Source organism: Embiotoca jacksoni, unplaced genomic scaffold (genome assembly GCF_022577435.1).
Source record: "Embiotoca jacksoni isolate LCO1_2020_lvr unplaced genomic scaffold, fEmbJac1.0.p SCAF_5, whole genome shotgun sequence".
NCBI lineage: Eukaryota > Metazoa > Chordata > Actinopteri > Embiotocidae > Embiotoca > Embiotoca jacksoni.
Window position 1 is genome coordinate 17,832,164 of NW_027185403.1, and position 23,971 is coordinate 17,856,134.

The window sequence follows — 23,971 nt, forward strand, 5'->3', positions numbered from 1 at the left end:
TGACATGAAGGCGGAAGCTGTCATAAACAGACAACTGTGTAAATTAGTCAACGCGGACGGTTGTACGTACATTTCTGATTTTGTTTTCTGTTTGAAGTGCGTGTTGGTGCACGGCCGGGTATGTCTTCGAGCCACGCGAAGGACCCCAGTTTTCTGGGCGGCAGGATACCACCGGAGATCGAGTCAATGTCCAAAATGCTGAAGGATGTGGATCAAGAGTTGTTCAGAAAAATACTGAAAGGTAAAAATTAAATCATCTTCGAGATGATATAGTCGTCAGTGTCTCTCCAAAACATCTGCCCTTAACAAATACATATCCCCGATATCTCTAATTATGGACCTGTGCCGTTGTTTTATAGCATGTTTATCTATTTAAACACGTGGTATGAACCGACCTCAAACTAAATTGAAAGTTTAGAACTGCTCAGCTAATACTATCGGTGAGAGTTTGAGGTGAAACCCTCCCAAATGAATGAATCTGCAGGAGTGTGGTGAACTGCCCGGGGTCACTGTCTGTGCATGCTGTGACACGATGCAGTCACTGAGACACAGAAACGAGTGCCAGCTGTTAAAAGTGAGTGTAATGTGCTTGTGAATGATCGTCTGTCCAGCTGTGGTCAGCGCCCTGGAGGGGAAGGACTGCAGAGACGTGATGAAGTCGATAGTGGAGAGCAGTGTCGTCCCACAGGAGAGGCTCAGTCACATCATAGCTGGGATGCACAGAGTGCTGTCTGAGGCCATCCGCATCCCCACACCATTACTTAAACAGGAGGTGAGCCGATGTGAAAACAATGAAAGTGTTATACTTCTGAGCAGAGACTTCGCGTGGTCACCCAGGGCAACAACTACTGATTGCGCTCCTTTTTAAATGACGATATTCACATTTTACAATGTAAATCTCCGGTCGAATATTCCTCAACACTTTGTTTGTGTTCCTGTTCAGGCCTTTAAAGAAGACCTAAGAGAACTGAGGTAAGGCCCCCTCACTGTTTGTTTTATTCATTATTACTCCTGCTTAGCACTGACACAGTTTCATTCACTAATGCTGGAATCGTTTCTGATTTATGTTGTTGTCAGGATACCTGAAGAATTCATCACAGACTTCGCAAGTGTGGTTTTTGGGAATCGGTATGTTAAATTTACAACCTGACAACTTACACGTTGGTGTATTTAGTCCCATGTAGCCAATTACAGTACAGGGAAAACTGGATAATGTTTCAACCCACTTCTGTATGTCTAGAATCCGTATTTCAGAACGGTGCTGCTTTCTGGAACAGTTTTCTGTACTTCCATCACTCTTTGTATCTTTTAGCCGCGCTGCTCTGGAGGCAGCTGCCTCACAGAAGGATCCTCACCTGCCCACAGTAGAGGAATTTAAATGGAGAGTGGATGTTGCCATCTCTACAAGGTAAGACACCGAAGGAATGAAGGGCAATTTCGATGAACATATTAATGGATATAACTTTTGTCATACATCTGCAAAATGTTCAAACTATGTTGAAATAGTTTGAATAACTGTGAGTGACTGATAGAGGTATCTAGTTCATTAAAACTTTTCTGTTTGTTTTTCTGGTAAATCTTTTCTGGAACAATATTTCTTTACTGTAATTTTAAAGTCTTTAAGGATGCTTAAGTACATCTTTTCAAGTAACTGTAATTTGAAACTTCATGTAACAATGAAGTCTGTGTCTTTCTGTATCTACCCAGTTCTTTGGCCAGAGCCCTGCAGCCTTCTGTTCTTATGCAGATGAAACTATCAGATGGAAGTTTTCAACGTTTTGAGGTACTTAAACAACTGACTTGTTTTTGATTGTGCATGCTGTCTTACAACCCTCTTTCCAAAAAAAGTAAGGACCTTGTGTATAATGTAAATAAAAACAGAATGTGAACATTTAATGCAAATACACCGAAGCAAAGACAACATATCAAATGTTGAAACTGACACATTTTATTGTTTGAAGAAAGGAATGTGCTTATTTTGAATTTGAAGGAAGCAACACGTTTCAAAGATGTTGGGACAGGAGCATGTTTACCACTGTGTTGCATGACTTCTTTTTACAACACTCTGGAAACTTGGTCTGGAAAGATGGTCCCTCTCCTCTTGACGTGGCGTCCATTATTTCCAAAAAGAATCCTGAATTTTGATTTGTCAGAACACAGAACAGTTTTCTACTTGACCTCAGTCCATCTTAAAGGACCTCAGCGCCAGAGAAAATGCCATTGTTTCTGTTTATATCTGTTTTTTTCTTTATGTGGTAGAGTTTCAACCAGCATTTGTGGACGTAGTGATGAACTGTGTGTACAGACAATAATTTGTAGGATTTTCTGATCTCATGCTGGCGTTTCCACTACAGAATTGTGTCTGTTTTTAATGCGGTGATGCCTGAAGGCCCGAAGATCACGGCCACCCAATATTGGTTTTCGACCCTGTCCCTTGTGCACTGAGATTTCTCTGGATTCTCTGAATCTTTTAACAATTTTAAGCAATGTAGATGATGAAATCCCCAAATTCTTTGCAATTTTACATTTTAGGTTTATGTCTTAATTCTTTGCACTATTTTCCTATGCAGTCTTCCACAGAGTGGTCTCTGGGATGTTTTTTTTTATACCCAACAATGTTACTGATCTGTTGCCAGTTAACCATATTCATTGTAAGATGTTCCATGTAAGATGTGTTTTTTTTATTTTACCAATTTACAACTTTTCCAGTCTTTTGTTGCCCCTGTCCAAACTTTTTTGAGGCGTGTTGATGCCATTAAATGCAAAAAGAGCATTTTTCACAAAACACAAAAATTTCTCAGTTTCAACATTTGATATGTTGTCTTTGGTCTATTTTCATTTGAATATGGGTTTACATGATTTGCAAATCATATTCTGTTTTTATTCACATTTTACACAGCGTCCCAACTTTTTTTGGAAACGGGGTTGTAGATTTTGCACACGTATGCAAATTTATTCCCAATTGCATTATCAAAGCCTTTTTATTTGGGGCTTCCAGAAACCCAGAGATATCCGATTGTTTTTGTCCACATGACTGGCATTAGTTGTGCACTGTAGTTCCCAGTTTATCTTTAGCCTGTAGATTAAAGAACCTGGTAGTTTGCCAGTGGGCTAATGTAGGTCGGTCCCATTTGTTATGTAATCGGATTACAGTGAAATAATTGAAGTAACAGTTAATCAACTGCAGGATAACCTACAAACTGTCCTTGACCAAGTGATACAATTTGATCGTGTTGTTTCTTTGTTAAACTGCATGATTCTACACATATTGTAAAACATATTTTTGTATCTCTGTTTTGGCTGTCTACAGTCTTTAAACTGTCAACACAATCTTATTAGATGAAGCTACAATAGAGGAGACACAAATCACACAAATAATTGGAGTTTTAATCTGCCAGCAACTATAGCAGCTTCATTGCCACTATAATACTTTAATAATCTTTATAACTTGTATTGTAACACGTGTAGTAATAAGAAATGATAGAAAATCGTTAGAATTTACTTTTTAATACACAGACTGGGCAAATAAAAGCAAGAAACTCAGCAGCAAAATGTTGAGCAACAACTTAATAGGAGACCTCATTCTGCAGGGGGCGCCATACTCCATACCTGCCTCGTAATAACAGAATAGATATAATGCAGACTTCAGCCAAAACTGTTTTTACAGTAAGCTACTAATGTGGACAGAAGCAGGGGGAGGACTCCTACTATGGATGTGCAGTAATGTACCTAGTGCAGCGGTTACATAATCAGATTACAGCAGAATTAGAAGATTAGTCGCAGCAACATCCGATGTGCAGATCCTATTGATTGATGCACTTTATCTTCACCTGATACGTGCTTCTCAGAAATCATCTCTGCATACAACTGAAGACACTTCTCGCGCCTCTCTTGGAATTAGCAGATGTGTCTTCTCCAGTGCAGCTGCAAACACATGATGACTCACCACAGCTTGAACCTTTAACACACAGATGTGGGGGACATAAATTAGAGGAGTTAAAAATAACTGTGCTTGAGTAGTAGTTTACAATACATAGGTTTTCTATTCGTCCATCTGCACCATGTGGAAAGAAACTCAAGAAACCTTTAAAGGGAAATTAAAAATGTTCAAGAACTCTGCCAGTTGCCATTTGCATTTATAAATTCCAGATGCACACACAGCAAACAGGTGGTTAACAGTAATATTATTGTGTGTGCACACAATGGTGGGAAATAGCTAAGTACGTTTACTACAGCACTGTACTTGAGTACAATTTTAAGTGTTTCCATTTTATGCTAGTTTATTCTTCCGCTCCACTACATTTCAGAGGGAGATATTATGCTTTCTGGTGGCACCGTGGTGCAGTGATTAGCACTGTTGCCTCACAGCAAGAAGGTTCTGGGTTGGCATGTATGTTCTCTCTGTGCCTGTGTGGGCTTTCTTCAGGTTCTCATAAATCCTCCCAAAATCCAATGACGTGCGTTAGCTTAATCTGGGATTCTTAATCGGCCAAAGGTGTTAATAAGAGTAGTAATGGCTTGACTTTATGTGTTGGCTATGAGATTGACTGGCAACCAAAGTCTGCTGGGATAGGCTCAATCCCCCATTTATTTGACAGCTTTAATTACTTTTTAGATGAGGATTTGCCACAATGGATGATACAACAGGCTTTTAGAGTACAACCTGTACTTTTACTTTAATACTTTAACTACATTTTGCTGTTAAAACATCTGGTCTAAGATTTTTCATGCAGGTCTTTTACATGTAATGCAGTATTTATACATTGCTGTATGGGTACTTTTACTTAATAAAAGGATCTGAATAGTTCTTCCACCACTGCTGTTACACTGTCAGTGAATTGTTGTTTTCTTGTCCAGGTGCCAATGTCTAAATTCCAGGAGCTCCGTTACAACGTGGCTCTGATTCTCAAAGAGATGAACGATCTGGAGAAGAGGAGCATCCTCAAGATCCAAGACTGAAACACCATCCAGGACTGTTATTTAAATCAACCGTCACCTCTGCTTAGTTTTTGAGATCAACTGGAGTTTTGTACATTTTATTTAGTAATTTCAAATGTGATATTAAAAAAAAGATGAAAATAATAACCTGCCCATCATGATCTTATGCTGTGATGGTGTGGCATCAAACATACTTGACTGCCGACAGAGTGCAAAAAGACAAACGTGGAGAAGATAACTGCTTGCATTACAGCCTAGATTTAAAACCAAATCTATAAAATGAGATTTTATCAAACTTTTCCTAACTCTATATATTTGCATTATTAAACACAATGGTTGCTAGGAGATATGAGCCACCTGCAAAGCCTCCAATGTGGCAAAATCCAAATGCAGTCAAGTAAGCACTCTTTAACTTGTGTCATGTGACATGCACTGTTGTTAGAGACCAAACATTTTGTTCACCCGCTTTTGAAACATGGTGATGTGCAAGTTAAAGAGGGAACAAGGTGATGGGGTTTTTTTACTCATGTTTTTATACATACAATTCAAACCACAACAGAGCAAATGATGTACTTGTCTTTTAGGTTAGAGCACCATTGTGTTAATGGAAAAAAAAAGAAGCAAATTCTTTGTAATATTTCACGCTTTTTCCAAATTAACATCAATATGTTTTCCTCTAGAACCACATTTCTGTAATAAAATCTGTCCATCATTATATTTGCCAAGAATAGATAATTTGTTCAGATTATAATACTACCAGAAAGGTAACAATTCCTCTGACACCATTCACCCGTTCAACACCACCCCATTCATACGGAAATGTGTCAACACACAAACAGCTAAAGTAGTCGCCTCAACACGAGTAACAAACAGATGATACGTCATCATGAAGTTGTTTCAGAAGCTCTCAGTTAACCAAGCTTTAAAGATTACAGTGACTGAAGGTTTATACAATTTATGCTGTAACTAAATGAAATGAAAGACATTGCTTTAAATGCCACACTCTCTCCCCAACAAATTATCTGAGAAAACCTCACCACTTGACACTAAAACAATTTCTTTGCAACCATCAATCCTTGTGAAGGTCATTTAAAGGTTGGTGGTTGGTGATGGGAAAAAAAAGATTTATCTCTTCCTCTTGTTTGCATTGTGGCTCCGGAAAGTCTCTTGTCAAGCAGGCTCCGAAAAGTCTCTTTTGTTTTCTGTCTTATTTGCAAGTGATTCCTTTTTGTTTTACTTTCCGCATCTAATTGACGACTCCCCGGTGTCCTTATCTTGTGACCTACAACCAACTCAGTATTACCATACGAAAGCAGATACAAAGGGAATGGGAGTGACTGTCAACTGTTTGTCAACTGTATAAAAGCTGCCCTAGGGAGGAGTGATGGGGAGAGCACTGCTGGGGGGAGCACTTCTGGGGAGGGGGGAGGGGGGGCACTGCTGCACACCTCTCTTTGAGGGTGCATGTAGTTGCTCCTTCTTGCAAGAATAAATGTCCGATGTGTTTGATTTTGAACCAAGCCTCTGAGTAATTTTTCCAACAGTTGGTCAACTTGGGTGAAAATTCAGCTGGAAAAAGATTGAACAGCACTGAGTCTAAACCATAGACTGTATATAACAATGGACGCAGTCTCCAGGTCTGAAAATTTAATGTGAAAGTGCTTTAAAGTGTAATGCCACTTCGGGGCAGGCTGCAGTAATGTTTTTATATAGGTGGGCAGTTATAGTGTCATTGGATTCCTAAATCCGATCCTCCGCTACCTCAACTCTCTCATGTGGTCACTTCTGGCTCCAAAAAAACAAGATGGCGACGGCCAAAATGCCAGACTGATAGCTTCAAAACAGCAATTCGTCAACCATTAGGTGACGTCACGCTGGGTTGCCACTAAGCCATGCGGTCGGTGTTGCTGTAGCACCATCAGCACGTTGACACATTTGGCTCTTCGTGAAATGTCTTAACACCTATGGATTCCAGTGAAATTTTACACAGATCTTCATAGTTACCAGGTGATGAATCCTAGTAAAAAAGTAAAATCAGCCTCCATCATTGTTTATTTCAAATTTAATAAGAATCTGAATTTGCTTTTGATATTTGATTTAACAGAATTTTTTTTAAATAATAAAACAAATGAAAATGACAAAATTGATTGGACCTTTAATCTAATAATTTATTGCACAACATTTAGAGGGAATTACTGAAAACAAAAGACTTCTGTAGCTCTCAGTGAGATTTCTGTACTGGTCCATAAGTAGTTCACTTTTCCAGAGCAAGCCATCGCAGGTTTGAGAAGTGCCTTCTTTAGACTACATGTTTCATTTTTTTACCATCAATGTTTGATAGGATTCAGATCAGGACTGATAGAAGGCCATTTCAGAATAGTCTAGTGTTTTGTTCTTAGTCATCCTGGGTGATTTTAGCTGAGTGTTTCGGGTCATCCTGTTGGAGAACCCATGCACTGAGACTGAGACACAGCTACTGGGTAGCACGTTTCGCTCCAGAGTGCCTTGTGATTTCATTATACCCTGCACAGATTCAAGGTACCCTAAATTTCCATTTGTCCTATTAAAAATATAACCTCCTTATACTTTACATAATAGTTGCAAAATTAATATCTTCCCCAATGCTTAACTGCAAATATTAGCTAAGATACATTGTTATGTTAGTGCAGCTTCAAAAAGTAGTTAGCATGACTGCAAAAGTCTTTTTTTATATTATTGTGTCAGATGTTAATCCTGTTTACCATCAGGAATCCTGACATAGATAAAATGTCAAGATGCCTCTCATCTGTGTTAGGAAGTTTTCTTTCAGGGAGCAGATATTCTCAAAAACATACATTTATTAATGTTAATCAAAAATATTCTGTGGCATTTAAAATTAATTAGATGTGAAATAACTAATTTCTTATTGAGGTGATGCACAAACACTAATAAAAACAAAATCGACACAAGGAGATAATCTTAATTATCTCTGTAATCAATAACTGACTATATTTTTCTGGCATGTGAAATATTTAATTGTATGGTTGAAAACAATCATTTTCTCTGTATAGTATTTGGATGTGAAATTATTCCTCACTGTAATATTGTAGCTCAACCTCCCTCCCATCATAAATGCTACTGTATATAATGAGATTTTAGATAAAAGGCTAGTTTTTAAACAGAACATTAATTATTTGAATGAGTAACAGACCTGATTTTGTCTACAACAACCAAACAGAAACCAGCATTAATCTGATTTTCCTCGTCTATCAAACCATAAAGGAAAAGAATAATCAGCAAAGCAGCAAAACAAATATTTTCATGTTCATACAAGACTTCAGCTCACACAGTATCTCCAACTCACATTTTCAAGTTCAAATCTGATGTAAGACACTTGTTTTGTGTTACAGATGCTTCTGTCATGCCTCTCATTCCTCAATAGTTGTCCACATTCTTTCCTAAATTATTTCAGTGTGAAATTATGAACCTCAAATGATTTAGTGACACACAAGTGGGTGTCGTCTTCCATCACAACATCAATATCCATCTTTCTCTCCAGCCCAGTAAGACCTTGTATAATAGTGTTGTGGCTGACTTTAAAGATAACAGGCCGTCCCAGCCCAGTATACAATATCCAGACAGTCTGTACTGGAAGAGATGCCAACGCTGCATTGTTGGCCTATTTAGAAACACACACAACAAATTTTCAAAGTGTGAAGGTATAACAGTATCTTAAGAGTATTGTGTGTATGTGTGTGTGTGTGTGTGTGTGTGTGTGTGTGTGTGTGTGTGTGTGTGTGTGTGTGACTGCCCGCCAATCAGCCAATGTGTGTTCATGTGCTTGTGTAATACTCTGTAAGTGTCCTCATTTGCATATATGTCAGTCTGTCTGTTTTTTCAAAGTGTGTCATTCTGTCCGCTGCCGTGTTTATGTCAGTCAGCATTTGTGTCTGCGTGTGGGATTGAGTTCACGGGCCAGACCGGCCGACCTATATTATCAGCAACCGCTACTATCTAGATGGACGCTGATTTACTCACTGGCCTGTAATCCCCACTCACACACACTCCAGACACCCTTCAGCAAACAGGTCTTATTTTGAGACTGCAGGAAATATAATAGGCTTCAGGTGAGGTTAATAATAACATGTAGCCTAGTATCAGAACCATTTGGAGGGCAATCCCTCAGCTGCAGTCATTAAACTCTAACCTTAACCATTACCTACTTCTAATTCTAGCCTTGTAGTGAGTTTTGAACCCCACCCACTTTGGCCTGAAGTCACAGTTACAGGATAACGTCAAACGCTAAAATGTAGCCAAGAAGTGCTGCACGTAGGAAGGAGATAGCAGGTCAAAAACTCACTCAGTAATGTTACTTGCCCTGAAATATCGATCTGATGTTAACCACCATAAGCTACTGGTCATTCCAGATCGAGTCCGGCTGCAGCAGCGAAGCACCTTCATGAGCAAAGATGAGTTTTATTCATTCATTCATTTGCAACATAGAGAATAGGTCACAGCATTAACTGTAAATTTAAATAATCCTGTCGTGCACTTGCAGTCAACAACGACTCCTTGTAAACTCACTCGTTATAGATACGTACAGGATCATAAAACAACAACGAGCAATGTAGGTGACATATTTTGCTTTATACAATCTCACTTAACACAATTCTAGGTAAGTAGGTAAGTGTCCTTATGCAAACACTTTGATGCACTTTTAATGACTGGCTAAACTTCAAAGTTCTGAGGAGCTGTCGCAGTTATCAAACCGACACACATTCACAGTTTGATAACTGGAAATCTTACGTTGCTTCATCTGACACCCAGCGAAATGATCTCTGGCAGTGACAAGGAGCAATGACATCCTTCTGTGTTGTTACGGATGATTAAATGATTTGTTTTCAGATGTAAAATCTTTGTAAAATCTCTGAGACTGCATCTATACAAGTGCTCTTGAGCAGAAGCATTCAATTCCCCAATCTATACAACGACGATGTATATAAACTGCAATGATGTATGTAAACGGTCCTCAGAGCCCATATGCGTGCCATAACTCTTTGTATAGCTTTTCCCGAGTTAGACCCATAAAAGACGTAATAATCCTATTGAGATTTTAAGATTGCCACTAAAAATCTTATGCGAAGCAGTTTTGCAGTCACATAACAGAAACGTCACAGAGGCTGTCTGCATGTCACGCATTTGCTATTTTTCTTGTGTTAGCGGCATTAAAACAGGGGGACAATGTCCAAAACGGTGTTAATGACTTTGCCCCACCAGTTTTGAAAAAGAGCACCAGAACAGTTTTATAACCGAACCGACGAGTCCTTAATCCTTAATCCTACATTAAGAAATGTTACTGAAAAGACGTCTGTCACTGAAGCAATGTTGTACAACATCAGCTGGCCATTTGTTTTCAGACTGTCTTAACATGCAAAGCAGGCTACAGCACTGACCACTGTTTGGTGTTCCTGCGGTTTGATTTCTGTCACCATGAATAGACGGTTTACTGATTTACATAAAATGTATGCAACCACAGACCAACAAACTCCGATTTTGTAAAAACAAATATAACATTTTCTACATATGACTTGCCACATAGTTGCACTATATTTCACTGATCTATCCACTTGGTAACTGTTAGGGGGGGTCACAGTCCAGAGTACAGACGAGGAAACTCGTGGTGAAGTGGGTCAGGATTACTTATTATTTCCCTGGAATAACTTTGAGAAATGTAATACCAGTAAATTTAATAATTATGTTGGAAACCCTCCAGCTCCTGCTCCTCCACGGCTGACCTCCATAGACTGTGTATAAAACTCCATAAAACCCCTGATGGCCCCCACCCGCGGTCCCACACTGACCCTCACCGTTTACTGGGCCATGAATGCAGGTCAGACAGGCTCCTGCCCCCTGCCCCGACACTCAAACTGTTACATGGCCGATTGTTTTGTAACAGTTTTTCTTAACTCGTCCAATGAGAACAGCTGGGCGCGGTCACATGACACAACTTTTACATAACAGTTTTTTTCCCCTCCCCTTGCTCCATTGAGAATAATATCGGCACTTCCTGGACCCGACCACTAACGTGCAGTCAGCGTAGTCAGTACTTCCCGTCAGAGGACGCAAACGGCAACTGTGGTCCTGAGCAGACATGCTCCACACGGATAGACTACAGACTACAAACAAGCTGCTCTGAATGGGGACCGAGAGTGAGAGTATGCTGCATCTTGCAGCAGAGGCTTTCCAGTCGAAAAACTTCGACCTGGCTGCGGATATCTACGAGTGCCAGCTGACGTGTCTCGGAGATCCACGAAGCCGGCAGGAGCTGATGGTGAAGCAGGCTGACGCGCTCGCGTATGGGGGCAAATTCTCCGAAGCTCTCGATGTGTACCGACACGCCTCGGAGATAGAGCTGCTGAGACCGGCTCACCTGGCCAACCTCATAGAGTACCTGTCGGGGAGCATCAGGAGGCAGGACGACGGGGACAGTCTACACAGTAGCCCGAGGAGGGGAGAGGAGGCAGGGGCGGCGGTGGCAGCTGGATGCCCGGCTGTTGGTGCCACAGGTCGCGGTTATGAGGACTTCACCTGCCGGATATGCCTGAGCTTTCTGTTCGAGCCTGTGACTCTGTCGTGCGGACACTGCTTTTGTAAAAAGTGTCTGGAGAGGGAGCGGAAAGAGAAGGAGCGGCCGGTTAGGTGCAAGGAGTGCAGGGACAGCTCCAGAGTGGCCGACGTCCAGAGCTACAGGGTGAATGTGGTTCTCAGTAACTTGCTGGCCAAGTGGTTCCCCAGCCTGCACCAGGCCGGTCGGCTGAGGCGGGAGGGCAACGCACTTTACACCGAAAAGAGGATGGAGGCTGCGCTAGAGAAATATAACCAAGCCATACTGATAGGTAAGACACAAAACTACTATGTCTACTAAATGTGTGGGTTGTGTTACAGAACATGCTTCCTTCAGCATACGTGTATAACTGGGCTGCTGTGCACAGTTTTGCAACTTGTTTTCAGTTGTTGTTCAGAACATGAGCCATGCCAGCTGTCTTGATATGAAACCATAATTAAATATTAAGGCACAGTTATAACATACTGTATAACTGACTTATGAGTTTCATAAGTGTGTCATATAACAGGAGCACGTCAAACAGGCCCTCTGCTGGCATCCGAGAGCCACATTACCATGTGTTGGATAACAGGGTTATGTAGGCTGGGCTACTGGACCAAACATTGCGTAAGCACATAACCCGCCTCCCTCAGCGCTCTCATTGTGTAACGTCAGACAATGAATCAGGCAAATGCGGGTCAAGGGTATTATTGCAGGTCACCACTAGGCACACCGATGCCAACAGCAAGACCAGAGGTTTATACCAGCAGAGTTTGTATGGTGATAAAACAGGTGAGCTGCGACCTTCAGACAGGGATTACAGCACTGAAGTCATTTCCATATGCTCTTCCAGACATCTTTAAATTAGAATAAAGTTGACCTCTGTAAGATAAATGAAGCATAAACATCTTTGTGCTGCTTTCTAGGGTTGACGTTTATTTGTTTCAGGATGGTTGCAGTGTTTGAACTAATTTGTGATAATAAAAGAGAAATTAATAAATCTGTGGTGCAGGCGGGCAAGTCTTCAGTGACTGGGATACTTGGCCTGATCTCATTTGACTTCACAGTGCTGTGCTGCTGCAGCTCAGTCACTTTATAGGCTGGTTGTGTAAGTTTAAAAGTAGGGCTGGGCTACATGGACAAAACCAAGTATCATGATGCTTTGGACCAAATACCTCTACAACTATAGTATAGGAATTAATGCTTTCACAAATTATTTGCAATATATGATTTTCGATATATAGTCATCAATAATGTGGATGTAATGACTAAGAGGTTAAAGGCAAATAACAGAAGAGCTAGATCAGTGTGGTAAGTTGAGAAAATGACATAATTTTACTGTAATGAAGCCTTTAAAACCAAAAAAGACAACAATTATGCTATATGGCAGTATTACAATATAAACAATCACAAGACAATATGTAGTCTCGTATGACAGTAGGACAGTGATATCTCAGATAGTGTGGCATTGTAGCTGCTCAGAGGCCTCACTGTTGTTGAGTCCGGTTGCTCCCACAGTACTAGACTGTGACTGTCCCGGGCTGTTTTGAGGTCTTGAGTGTGCACCCCCATGTTATTCAAAGTGATTCGGCAAAAGTGTTTATATCAATCATGATCAACAAAGAATAACATAAAGGTCACTGCCCCATGAACTGTATTTGCACAAAAGCTCAGCACTGGCTGTTTTTCAAAATTAGTTTGTGAGCTGGATTTAGGCATAGTATTTTTCCTGTGTGTGTGTGTGTGTGTGTGTGTGTGTGTGTGTGTGTGTGTGTGTGTGTGTGGCACGTGTAATAAAGCTGCTTGCAGTAAGCACAGTGCTTAACAATGTTTTTTTTTTTGTCCTACTTGTCCAGATATTATGTGTGATTATTGCATGTTACATCTCCAACCTGTAGTTCAGCTAATATCATTTTGTCATATAAAGTAATATCCTCCATTTCCATTTGACTGTCATCTCTGTCGGTGCTTTACTTCCTCCACCCGGACATAAGCCTGGAAAATATTTCCCTCTGATTCCCATAGGGCTAACTGCGACATTTGCATAAGTTTTTGTAGTTACGAAACCTGGAATGTGGGTGACCTTGATAGTGCTGCATGGTTTTGTAAGACAGCAATTCTTTTTCATAACACGTTTTGTAATGTGGAAAATGATCCATCTTAAACATTCCTTGTGTCACACGTAAATCATGAGACCTTATATCACCAGCAGATTCAGTTTTATAAGACATTTGAAAAAAAGAAAAAGACCAGTAGTGGCCATGTTTCTTTTTTTCAGTTCTGCAGTAGGTTGTGAAACAGTAGTCTCAGTTTAGAGGTAAGGAGTCTTACAGTGTATCTTTAGGTTTTTGCTTCTGGAAAGGGAGCTGAAACAGATCATTAATAATAGACAGATATATTATTAGTTGGTCAAATTGTATTTTGATAAAAGATTAATTGTACAATTTATTTAATAAAGCAAAAAATGCAGATAATTGCTGGTTGCTGTTACTCAAATGTGAAATACCTGATGCTTGTCTGTTTTACTCCAATGTAATTAAAATATTATGTAGATTTTAGACTGTTTAGACAAAATGAACAATTTGAAGATGTGACTTTTGGGCTCTGGAAAATCCTGATAGACATCGTTCACTATTTTCTGGTATTGTTTAGACTAATAATTAATTATTGATTTATAAATTATTGACAGATCAATCAATAACCATGTCTTTATCTTTTCTGCAGTATTCCTTTTAGGCCTGCAACTAGAACATATTTCCATTTATCAATTCATCTTCCATTTATTTTCCCAATTAATTGTATGAAATACTAGATAAAACAAACAATTCATCCCTCTGGGCTTAGGGGGAAAGAATTGCCTTTTTTTTTTTTTTTTACTTTAAAAAAACCTTGCAACCTTATTCTTATTATTTAACACTCACCTCCTCACTAACTAACTAACTAACTAACTAACTTTCCCTCTTGTTCTCCTCAGCACCCTTGGACCACATACTGTTCAGTAACCGCTCTCAGATCCACTCCAGCCTGAAGCGCTATGAAAAGGCTCTGAGAGATGCTGAGATGGCCTGCAGACTGATGCCTCACTGGTCCAAGGTATGGGAGAGGGACAAACAGACAGCTGACAGACAATTTGTTATTTCTATTATCAGTAAATTGTGAAAATATAGCATACATTTTCCCTCTGCCTGCAGGGCCATGTTCGTAAGGCCCAGGCTCTGGTGACGCTGGGCAGGACGGAGGAGGCTCTCAGAGAGTACCTGGGCTGTCTGTCCATAGAGCCTGACTGTAGGCTGGCAAAGACTGAGGCTCACAAGGTAAACAAGACAGCTGTTGCTCTGTGACACACCGCCTCACAGCAACTCATCATAGTTGTTCATTAAAAAAAAAAAAAAAAAAAAAAAGATCTCATCATTGCTTGTTGTCTTCTCGCAGCTCCTCTGTGATCTTCTGGCTCCGGTCACAGATCAGGTCCCTGAACACATCTCAGACTATTCCAACATACTGTCTTCCAGAGCACACATCAAAAACTCCTTCCAGGTGAGACATGCTCCACCTCTGACAGTCAGCACAATCCAAATCAAAGTGTGACATCAAACTAAAGTTTCTTCTCTCCTTACTTTTTTTTCTCTTCACTGTCCCCCTCTTCCCTCAGAGCCTCAGTCCCGGCTCGTCGTCTTCAGAGTCCGGTCTCATCTCCGCTCTCTCTGCACCCGAGTGGTCTGAGGAGAATCCAGAGGTACGAAGGCTCGACCACTGCTTCCTCCTCAAACGGAAACGGAGGAGCACGAAGGAGGAGGTGGAGGAGGAAGGACAGGAGAGGACTGAGGATCACAAGAGATCCAAATCTGGTGAGCTTATAGCTGCGCACAAACACACACTCCTTGTCTACAGCATCTGTGTCTTATTCATTGTCTGATAACGTCTGCATTTAGAGCCAACAGAGGAGTCGGATTCTTTGAGTTCTGCGGTGGGTGACCTCTTGGACCCGGCAGATCTGGAGTGTTCTCTGTGTATGAGGTGAGATTTACTTGATTTACACAACTGACACAACAGCTCTGCTCTGCAGTCTATCTAGAACTTAAAACACTCCAAAAAAGACCTTGTTCTCTTTGACTTCAGTCTAAGTGAAACTTTAGAAGAACCACACCATCTTATAAATTAATTAGCAATTGTGTGAGGTTTCATAAACTGCCACTGACAGTGATGCAGCCTGCAATGAAAAGATATGATACACAAAATCTTACCGTGCAGTACAAAGTTTCTTCAGCGTTAGCGTGTTGTGTTGCTTGTACTTTTGTGTCCACGGTTTTTGCAGTGTTGTGTATTTGTGTGTTTCCCACCCAGACTGTTCTACGAGCCAGTGACGACGGCGTGCGGTCACACTTTCTGTCTTCAGTGTCTGGAAAGGTGTCTGGACCACAACGCAAAGTGTCCACTCTGTAAAGAGGAGCTGTCGGAGGTACAAAACTCCACTGAAGCACTGCAGTTTTACACCTAACAGTCCACTCAGTATGAACTTAAGGGAATCCAGTGTAGATCCATCTTTTTCTCTTTTGATACACATCCGATATCAGTGTGCTCTCTTTTTTCATTTAAAAAATTCATACCACACTGTGAGGAACTCATATTTATGAAAGCCAACTGAATGGCAGAGCTATAAAGCCACAAGACTGGATGACTGTAACTACAAATGCTGAATTTCAAAATTATATTATGTTTATTTTACGTAGTTCTAATCCTGCTCTCGTAATGAGCTCGCTATCAGCCCTGATATCGAACCATGTCTTTGATTTCTGGATGTAGAATCCAGGTGGACAAACATGATGTTTTGGGACAAACATACAGCGGGCTGTTAACATGAATGTCATGAAAAATGAAAACTGGGAACTCCCTGATTCCTTGCATCTGATAACGTGTTTATTCTCTGTCTGTGTTTGTTTCCAGTACCTGGTCCAGAGGCAATACTGTAAGACGGTACTAATGGAGAACCTGATCTCTAAGTATCTTCCCTCTGAGCTCATGGAAAGACAGAAAATCCACCAGGAGGAGATGGCTGAGCTCTCCAAGTAAGTTTGTGCTACACTGTCTTACTGTCGGTTCTCACTCGTTCTCTCTGCTTTGTTTTTGTCTTTTTTCTCTCATCAGATCTTCTCACAGATTATAGTTTCTGTCTGACATTAATAATCTGAATATCCCGCCCTTTTGTTTGACCTACTGACCTACAGTAGATACAAAAAATTAAAACGGCTGGAAAAATTTAGTCTGCAAAACATTTTGTACAACATGCATCTGACACACTGACCTCTTAGCGTACGTCATGTCAGGCATCAGGTATCACTTTCCTGGAGGCCGATGCAAACTTGTGTTGTCTAACTGCTCTTAAACTGATGCACTCACAGCAGCCAGCCGTCCTGAAGGTCAGCTGCAGGTGTAGGGGGACATTTTTGGGAAATAAAATTGATACATTTAGATTTGATTCATATTGGCTAGAAAGTTGGGATTGGGACATATGAGAAATATATGAAAATAATAAAATTGTTTAGATTTCTTTGAGCTATAACTCATCGAAATAAACACTTTCTTCTTTTTCTTGTGTCTTTTTAGTCTCAACAAGAATGTGCCTATATTTGTGTGCACCATGGCCTTCCCCACTGTGCCATGTCCCCTCCATATCTTCGAGCCCTGCTACAGACTGATGATTCGCCGATGCATGGAGACGGGAACCAACTGCTTTGGCATGTGTTTGGGAGACAACCTCAAAGGGTGAGTGCAAGACTGTGTGTTTTATTTTGAGAAGATGAATCCAGGAAACTAAATATTGCGCCCTTTTCCTCCTTCCTGCCTCCAGGTTCGCTGACTATGGATGTCTGTTGGAGATTCGTGCTGTCAAGTTCTTCTCCGACGGCCGCTCAGTGGTGGACACGATCGGTAGGCGGAGATTTAAAGTCATTCAGCACAGCGAGAGGGACGGATACAACACGGCTGATATAGAGTACCTGGAAGATGTGAAGGTAGGAGTTCATGGAGAGCTAGTCAGAGAACGATGGTGGACTGGACAAGTAATGGCTTTATAGAGATTTACCAGATGTTATAGCTCAAGAGTGTGCGTGTGTGTGTGTGTGTGTGTGTGTGTGTGTGTGTGTGTGCAGGTGGAGGGTGTAGCAGAGTGTGAGCTTCAGTCTCTCCATGATGCAGTGTATGACCAGGCCCTGGTTTGGGTCAACTCTCTAAAGGCTGAGCAGAAGGAACGCATTGAAGGACACTTTGGACCGATGCCAGAGAAAGACTCTGAACTTCAGGTATACACGTTTTTCTTTGTCTTTCTAATCTGTCTAATGTTTCTTTGTAAATTGCATTTACATATAATGGGACTTTGGGGAATTTTTCAGAAAACTATGGTGATTTTTATGAGTTACAATATTTATACCCATCAACAACTGGTAAATGTACATGGATCAGGAAATGGAAAATACATGGAATCACTGTAAAATTCTGATATTTGTAATCTGAGTCTGACAAGGGATCATACTGACTTTGCATTTGACTACCAACTGGAAACATAGTCTTTCGCAAACCATCAAATCTTGTTAATGACTGATATAAGGCAACACAGAAATTAGCCACCTGGATTAGCCATGGTTGCTAACTTTAGCATCTTTTGGGGCCACTTGCTGGCTTTGCAAACTAGCTATTTGATCATCTGCTGTCAGAAGCCAACTTTTAAAAGGACTGATTTATTGGAAATCTTTGGGAGGCTTGTATATTTTGCCACAGTCACGATTTGTGAGCCTCTACCACAGATGTCAGAAGTTAGCATTGCCCACACTCGGACAGCAGATATGAAAAATAAGATCCAGTTTAAAAACTGCCAGAATTCTTTTCCCTTAATTTAGTCTTTAAACCCCTCTCATTGTTCTCTCCACCTTTCTGTCTCCTTGCAGGCCAGTCCTAACGGCCCGTCGTGGTGTTGGTGGCTACTAGCCGTTCTACCTTTAGAGGGCCGAGCCCAGCTCCCCTTCCTGGCCCTCACCTCGCTGAAAGACCGTCTCAGCGGCATCCGCAAGGTGCTGCTCTTCATGGCCCAGAACAGGCACCGATGACGGGGACAAATGCAGTAACCACATGCCCCGCACACACCGTCCCCAAAGCAGCAGTTGAACTGTTGCTCTTCCTTTTGATGCACAAAGAACTGACATGGATTTGGTTGCATCTTCCCTGTTGTAGCTCAGATTTCATCGACACATCAACAGCAAACTTAAAATAAAAATCAACAACAACGATAATGTAGATCTGAATAGATAAACATCTTTAATGCATTATATTCCCTTCACATCATACAGAGAAGCACGCTAGCAGACATAAGCTACGTTCAGACAGCAGAGAAATCTGATTTCTTAAACTGTCTTTATAATTTTCGAGTGTGTCGAAATGTGGGTGTAAACAAAATCATCATGTTCTGTTACAACTTTGTATTTCACTGCAACAAAGCTAATGCGCACATGCTAAGTTTGTCGAACAACTGTGTCTTCATCTGTCCAGATCCCACTTTTGCCTTTCTGGCTCTTTTCCATGTTTGCAGTTCTCTGCTCTTCTTCTTGCATTTCTTGCAACACTTTGCAGTTTGAGCTGAGTGGTGAGACTTCTTAGAAAAACTAAAGTACAGACATTTATCACCCACCTCCCTCCACCTCCCTCCACCCCCCCAACTAAACTGAGCTTCCTGTCTGAACTTAGTTTTAAATCAAAGCAAATATCCGCAGTTTAAAAGCATCAAGTTCATCTACTGCAAAGAGCAACTGCTATTAAAGCAACCAATCATGTCCCCTACTGTATGTCTTTAAATGTAAATATAAATTCTGCAAGAGACCAAACTATACATCTGCCTTTTTGTGTAAATGCACTCAATACAATCGAGTGAATGATGATAATAATAATAATAATAATGATAATAATAATAATGATAATAATATGCATTAAATATTATTATTTTCATTTTAGAAATTAATTCATCCTTTGAATGAAAACCTATTTACAGATAAACCTGAGTGTTTACTCATTTGTGAGGTATTTTGTAATAATCAGTTTTGACAGCTCCTCTGTCTTCCTTCTTCTTTCCTTAATCACTTCCTTCCATTTCTCTCTTTTTCTCATCCAACTGAATAAGAATGGACTGAACCTTTACATTGGCTTGCTTTAAGGCTCGTGTTCTTGTGTTTTATTCATTCATTTTTTATGTTTTCGATTTTTTTTTTCATTATTTATTTTGTCATTATTTATGCATGCAGTGACATTGTTTACATTTTGCAATGAGAGAGATGCTGAGTTGCTCATTTTCCAAAGGCTTTTTTTTGCTTAAAAATCTGACCCTTCCTGTCACCAATAACTCACAAAAACATAATTTACACAACCAGAATGGGGGAACATAATGGAGCCAACATGGCTGCCACTGAAGACTGCACAGGAGAAACTTTGGGAACTCATGTTGCATGCAGATTCCTTCCCAGAACATATATTATTAGACCATTGGTGACCCAAATCTACGTGGTGCTTTTATTGGTCATTATCCGAGCCATGTTGACTTAAACATATTTGGATTCCCGAGCTGGCAGTAACCTTTGAGATGCTTGTACAGGCATAAAGAGACACTATCAGCTACTAGCAGTGGAATTATTCCCACCAACATTTGGATTTCTGATGCCATTATCTGTTAAGTGTATTTATTCAGTATTTATTCTGACTTAGTTTGCACTTCCATTTAAGTAAGGGAAATAAACAGCACGACATGCCTCAGTATGTTGTAGTCTGAATACGAAAGACTTTGGATTACCACACAGCTAAATGCTCTGGTGGTTTGAATTACTGTGGTAAACATCGTCCCTAAAGTGTGATGTAACCTGCCTGCATGTTGTAGCAGGCCGACACAACAGCAAAAGATCTCCATTCATGGGAGTGTTGCTGAAGTATGTTATGAGTAAAGGCCAGTGCCTTCTATCTACATCTATCTATCTACCTATTTACATGCAAGGCTCATTTATCCCCTTTTATGGAAAGTTGTTCATTCAAAACTCATTTTTCACAACAGTATACATTGAAAAAAACAAACAACAGAAGCCCCTTTTGAGAAGACCTGCAAACATATTTTTGAGGAAAAATATGCTAATGGTAAAATATTGAGGCCTTGCTGATGTCTGTGACATGACTATTTTTAAGTGGCAAAAGCTGATCTCTGAAAAATTTAAAGAGATTGTTGCTTCGCCTTTCAATATTTTTTTTATTTTATATTCATGTTTGATTTTACATGTTTCTATGTTAATCAGCTTCTTTGTATTTTATGATTTTCTTCAGTTTTTGCTGTATTTGTCTCTCCTGATTTCATGTGTAATAGTACAGCGAGTATCATGTCAAACCATCCACCTTTCTTGTTTTGTAAAGGGCCAAAGCCATGTCAAGCTGGAAATAATTTGTTAATATGGTATTAATACACTATTTCAGTTTTTCACTGCAGTCCGATGGTTGCAATATGACATGGAGTCAAACAGCAATACTGTACCATTTACTGCAAATATGGCATTATAATCTATTTTGTAATTCCCCAAGTGTTAAATTGTAACGCGATATGTTTGTCTTAATAGGCGTTTGTAGTAACTAACAAGTATTCCTGAAAATTAAATAACTGCCACCATAATGTTTGCCAATATTATAAACTGCTAAAAAGTTATGACGAGTCAGCTCAAACTGGACAGGAAAGGGAACAGCAATTACATTTAAACGTACATCAGAGTAAAAGCATATCACTTTCATAAATTTCAGTTTCATAGAACAATCTATATCCTGATCGATGTAAAGCAGTTGAAGTAAAGGGAAAATTCACATAAAATGTAATTCTATATGCTCTCATTTTCACAATGTGTCAACATGAGTTAAAGTTCCCAACGAAACAGTAATGAGGAGTTTTTCCAGAAGCCCCCCACCCCTATAAGCAAAAAAAAGATGAAGTATCACTTCACATGTATTGGATTTTGCATTAAGACTGATATCCGAGATTTATTGTTAATTTGTGACAGCAGTTCTAGTGCCTTAAGTCGGACTTCTTCCATTTTCATGTTAACTGCAATGGAAATTATGATAAGGTAGTGTGTGATAATCTCGGGTTAAACATCAAATATCAAAAACATTACGTTATTTCTTAGGGCTATTTTAACTTTTGGGGATTTTTTTTAATTTGCTTTCTTGCCAGGATGAAGATGAGACCAATTCCGTAGCCTAGCAGCATGTAAACCTACTTAAAACCACAATTTGTCATTTTTTCTTTCTTTCTCTTTTCTACTTTGAGTTGTTAAATAAATAAGGAATAACATGTTAATTAATGACCTTTAGAGATTTTTAACCAGGAGACTGTTTCCTCTGCTTCCAGTGTTCATTTTAACATAAACTAAGCTGCTGCTGGCTGAATATTTAGCATACAAACAAACTTCCCACCTAACTCCTGGCAGGAAAGCAAATATACTTCCCAAAATGTAAAAATGTGCTTAATTAGACTTCCTTAATGTAAAGGAGTTCATAGAACAAGAATACACAACTGATGGTTTCAATTAATCAGTGTGATATTATCAAAGCTAATCACTTTGCTAATATACTGTCACAATATTCCAAAACCAGTGAGATTCAAATAATTGTTTCACACGCTGGCAAACAACATGATTGCGCATATTTATTTATTTTCTTTTGTGTGTGTTTTTTTCAAATATAATAAAATGGGAGAATAGTTTTGCCATTGAAGAGATTCTGTAGGTTCAGAGGTGATTTCAGAAGCAAAGTTGTTTATTATTAGATAGCACAAGTATTAGGCTGTGATCTGGTTGAGATGTGAATACAGTGGCATTTGACTCAGCCTCAGGTATTGATTCCTTAAATGTGTTTAGCAGTGTCATTTATTTTGTAGCACTCCAATCTCATAACTGTGATCATGCTGACGACCTGCCACGAACATTTCCTTCATTGTTTTTTAGTGCTGGCCTAACAGAGCATCCTACGTCCCTGCTTCCAGTTTGTTCAGTGACTGAAACAAACAACAGTGCAGAAGAAATTGGATCTATTAGATCTTCGCACATCTAGCTATGCATTAACTCTTGGATGAATGTCTGTTGACCAGTGACATCTTGACCTTTAAGGATTCAACCACTGACCTTTTAGGAAGTGTAACTACCTCTGGCATCCTCCTTGAGAACTTCCAAAAAAAGAAAAAGAAAAATGATGCTTCCGATTTTTTATTTTTTTTCCCTGTGATTGTTGTTTCAACTGTGTACATAACTGAGAGTCTAAACAATGTATATCATCAGAGTTCTCTCAGTACTCAAATGTAAATATAAATTTACATCTTCAGTTTTAAACACGTCACACTTATTGATATGTCACTTTGAGCAGCGTCTTAGAAACAAAATCAATGACAGGCCTCTGTTGAAGTGATTAAAGGAGTGTCTGAGGCTAAGTGCTGCGTTCAGGGGCAGTAACTGTCTTGCCTAAACCTACTCTGATAAAACATTCTGGGTAACTTCTAGAAATCTTCATCTTTATTTACAGAAAAACACCAAGCGCTCCCGATATTGTCAAATATTTGCTTTGACTTCCGTTACTAAATGGCCTGCCTCCTTTAAAGGTTGTTCAACTCCCCCAGAACTTCATGGCCTCTAAATGCGTCCAGGTGTATTCACACAAGATGAATGTATGTGTGTCTTGACATCTTTGATGTTGTCTGTTCATGTCTGTTTTTGACAGTAAAACTTTAGTATGCGTTCGTTTGCAAATGTACAGTCTGAAGCTACAACTTGTGAATAAACCAAAAGGTTTGTGTTCTCGATCCTGTTTGGGATTCTGAACGAACTGGAGTGGACATGAGTCTGACGTCTCCTTTCTTTCTGTTCTTCAGGGTCGGCTGTGTTAGAACGTAGCAGTTCAGATTACTTGTTACATGACTGAGTTTGTGTTCAATAATTCACAATGAATCATGTGCTTCATCTCAAATGAATACTTTCAAAACACAAGTCTATGAGCGTTGCCGTTTTCAGTGAGTCAGCGTTTTCAATAAAATTTTGAAACAAAAATTTCGCCGGATTTTCATACAGGGATAGGTGGCAGGTTTCAAAACAATACAGCCTTTCTTTAAAGCTGTTATGATGGACTTACCTAAGAGAGCCATAAAAAAAGATTACACTCTCCACTAAAGGATCGTAAATGTTTCCAAGTGCCTCAAACCTTCAAAGGAATAGGTCAACATTTGGGAAAATGTGCTTATCTGGTTTCTTAAAGGTTCATTGTGTAGGTTTTAGGGGGCTCTGTATAGTATACAATCACATGAAAGAAGAATTGATGTGGTATAATGAGCCCCTCATATCTACATAGGGAGCAGGTCCTCTTCCATGTTACACTGCCATTCTTCAGTAAAGCAGCCAC

General features: G+C 39.8%; 2 protein-coding genes across 2 annotated transcripts; both read left to right on the forward strand.

Moving 5' to 3' along the window:
• Positions 1-21: 21 nt before the first annotated feature.
• Positions 22-6,342, forward strand: commd5 (COMM domain containing 5). The gene is made up of 7 exons (XM_069170430.1): positions 22-241; positions 612-772; positions 944-972; positions 1,078-1,128; positions 1,313-1,408; positions 1,708-1,783; positions 4,858-6,342. The coding sequence occupies exons 1-7, from the start codon at positions 121-123 to the stop codon at positions 4,957-4,959; spliced, it is 636 nt and encodes a 211-aa protein (XP_069026531.1). The 5' UTR covers positions 22-120; the 3' UTR covers positions 4,960-6,342.
• A 4,671-nt stretch (positions 6,343-11,013) lies between these two features.
• LOC138211232 (LON peptidase N-terminal domain and RING finger protein 3-like) lies at positions 11,014-23,411 on the forward strand. Its single transcript, XM_069170973.1, has 12 exons — positions 11,014-11,813; positions 14,496-14,614; positions 14,713-14,835; positions 14,954-15,058; positions 15,174-15,369; positions 15,454-15,538; positions 15,866-15,980; positions 16,466-16,587; positions 17,126-17,284; positions 17,370-17,532; positions 17,671-17,820; positions 18,463-23,411. Exons 1-12 carry the CDS (start codon positions 11,114-11,116, stop codon positions 18,619-18,621), a joined length of 2,196 nt encoding a protein of 731 aa, XP_069027074.1. The 5' UTR covers positions 11,014-11,113; the 3' UTR covers positions 18,622-23,411.
• Positions 23,412-23,971: the final 560 nt, after the last annotated feature.